The sequence below is a fragment of the Pygoscelis adeliae genome, unplaced genomic scaffold (assembly GCF_000699105.1).
Source record: "Pygoscelis adeliae isolate BGI_AS28 unplaced genomic scaffold, ASM69910v1 Scaffold100, whole genome shotgun sequence".
Taxonomy (NCBI): Eukaryota; Metazoa; Chordata; class Aves; order Sphenisciformes; family Spheniscidae; genus Pygoscelis; species Pygoscelis adeliae.
The window spans coordinates 1,167,235-1,169,632 of record NW_008824034.1 but is presented as its reverse complement, the minus strand read 5'-3'; the positions used below and the strand labels follow the sequence as shown (position 1 = coordinate 1,169,632).

The following is a 2,398-nucleotide window of genomic DNA, read 5'->3' as shown; positions in this document are numbered from 1 at the left end:
GTGTCTGTAATGAGGTAATGATGCAGCTCCTCTGGCTTCAGACAGCCACTACAGATTTACAGCAGGCTACGGGAGATCAGACTGCAGCACAAGTTCTTTGTTATCGGTATACCCCTACAATGATATCTGAGTTCAGAATAGCTACTGGTATAATCCGAAGCAGTGAACATGTTGTTCCTCTGTAGCTCAAACTCCGTTCAGTTTCAGAAGCGTAGGGGACTGGTTATCACAGAGCACAATTAATTGATTGTTGATCCTGTATGTTTGTGTGTTTATGTGTGTGAAGACATTCTGAACGTCTCAAATCTGGCTGTGGATAAGAAATCCACAGTATGACTAAATGATTGGACTGAAAGTTTTGCAAACAAATTATCTGGACAGAAACACAGCTCACATGGATGCTTCTGTACAAAGAAACTCCACTGGAAACCACTACTGAAGTAGATGACCTCTGTCTTTGATTGGCATCTGCCCAGATTTGAAACAATTAGAACTATGCAAAAATTTTAATTTCCTGAATCAAAACAGGTAATTCACCAAATTCTGTTTGCTTGTATAATTTCCCACTGTGCAGTCTTTGGTCATTCTGTGCTGCTTCTCTCTGCCGTTGAGGCTGCTAAATGAGTTGGTATTACCTTAATGAAAGCATTGAAAGTGTGGTTAATGCTGCTAGACTCCATATTTTAAAACATTTTTTGAAATCAAAGTGAGTATCAGTAAAATATTCTCCTGTGGTTCATGGCTCTCATCAACCAGTACAATGACTTAATTGGCATTCTTGTGCAGTGCTTGGATCTTTGCCAGTTAATGACCCATTGCTGCAGTCTGTACAGGCAAATTACCCCTTCTGTCCGGCTCTTCAAGCTGATGGACTTTTGCCCAAGTAATGGCTGCAGGCTCCTATTCTTAGCTGGCACGGACCCCAGCACAACCATAAACATCCCTGAGAGGATCATAATATGATATATTGGACAGATTCTGATACGCCTCACAGTAATATACCGCAAAGCAATTCTGCTGAAGTCAGTGACTTTGGCAGTGGCATAGCTGAAAGAAGAAACTGGTCCCTACACTGTTGCTTTCTCAAGTAATGAAGCACTTGCAGGCTATTAGCTAGTCTGTGTCCCTTTAGATGATGCAAGTTTTTGTGAACCCTTTGTCAAACATTCAAAACAGTTTTTATTTTTGTTCTGTTTTTAAATGGTTGCATTGTCTCTTCCCCCTACAGGATTTTCCATTCTTCAGGCGATTATGGAAGCAGCAGTACAAAACAACTGGCAAGTGACAGCCAGATCTGTAGGAAGCATAAAGGATGTTCAAGAGTTCAGAAGAATTATAGAGGAGATGGACAGACGGCAAGAAAAAAGATACTTAATTGACTGTGAAGTAGACAGAATCAACACCATTTTGGAACAGGTATATGCTTTTCAGAAATTGTGATCTCGCTGTGACAGACATTGTTAATGTTTCCAGAACTGTCTATTTCTAGAAATGAATTAAATATCCTTTGAGATGTGAGTCCCAACAACTGGCTGGTTACCTAGTAAAATTAAAATGCCTCAGTGATGCTCATAGCTGGTGGCAGCACTTACATGGAACCTACCTGACGCTGTAAAGCAATGACATAAGTTTCTGCAGGGAAAGTCAGTAATGGTGGACCCCAGGTTGATAGCTGAACAATTATTGGTTTTAGGCTTTTCCTTCCATCTCCTCTGCTTACGTTGTTATCTTCTCAAAAATTAGTTTAAAAATCTCACAAATATGTGTGGTACTTAAATCCAGCCAGCCAGTTTACTCAAGGGAGTGGTGAGTTGTCTTCTTTTTAGCCAACTGTGTTTGCTGATAGCATACCATTGAGGGGAAAGATAACTCTGGATTTGCGTATTTCAAATCTAGCATTTTATTGCAATTTAAAAAGTCAAATGAGTACTTTGTGTGGCGTCTAGAAAGTCTGCTCAGCTAAGAGGGAGTAACATCTGAGCAGCTGGTGGCTCACAGCTTAGACAGGTGTACTCTTCGCTGGGTAAAAAACTGGCTGGACGGCCGGGCCCAGAGAGTTGTGGTGAACGGAGTTCAATCCAGTTGGCGGCCGGTCACGAGCGGTGTTCCTCAGGGCTCAGTATTGGGGCCAGTTCTGTTCAATATCTTTATCAATGATCTGGATGAGGGGATCGAGTGCACCCTCAGTAAGTTTGCAGACGACACCAAGTTGGGCGGCAGTGTTGATCTGCTCGAGGGTAGGAAGGCTCTGCAGAGGGACCTGGACAGGCTGGATCGATGGGCCCAGGCCAACTGTATGAGATTCAACAAGGCCAAGTGCCGGGTCCTGCACTTTGGCCACAACAACCCCATGCAGCGCTACAGGCTTGGGGAAGAGTGGCTGGAAAGCTGCCTGGCG

The 2,398-nt window shown here is 43.2% G+C and overlaps 1 protein-coding gene across 1 annotated transcript in view; it reads left to right on the top strand.

Annotated features, from left to right (window-relative positions):
- The window catches only part of GRIA3 (glutamate receptor, ionotropic, AMPA 3), a 156,037-nt gene that overhangs the window by 66,653 nt on the left and 86,986 nt on the right, over nt 1-2,398 (top strand). Inside the window, exon 3 of the mRNA XM_009330818.1 lies at nt 1,229-1,416. Within this exon, the coding sequence (XP_009329093.1) occupies nt 1,229-1,416 (188 nt within the window). The remainder of the gene's footprint in view (nt 1-1,228; nt 1,417-2,398) is intronic.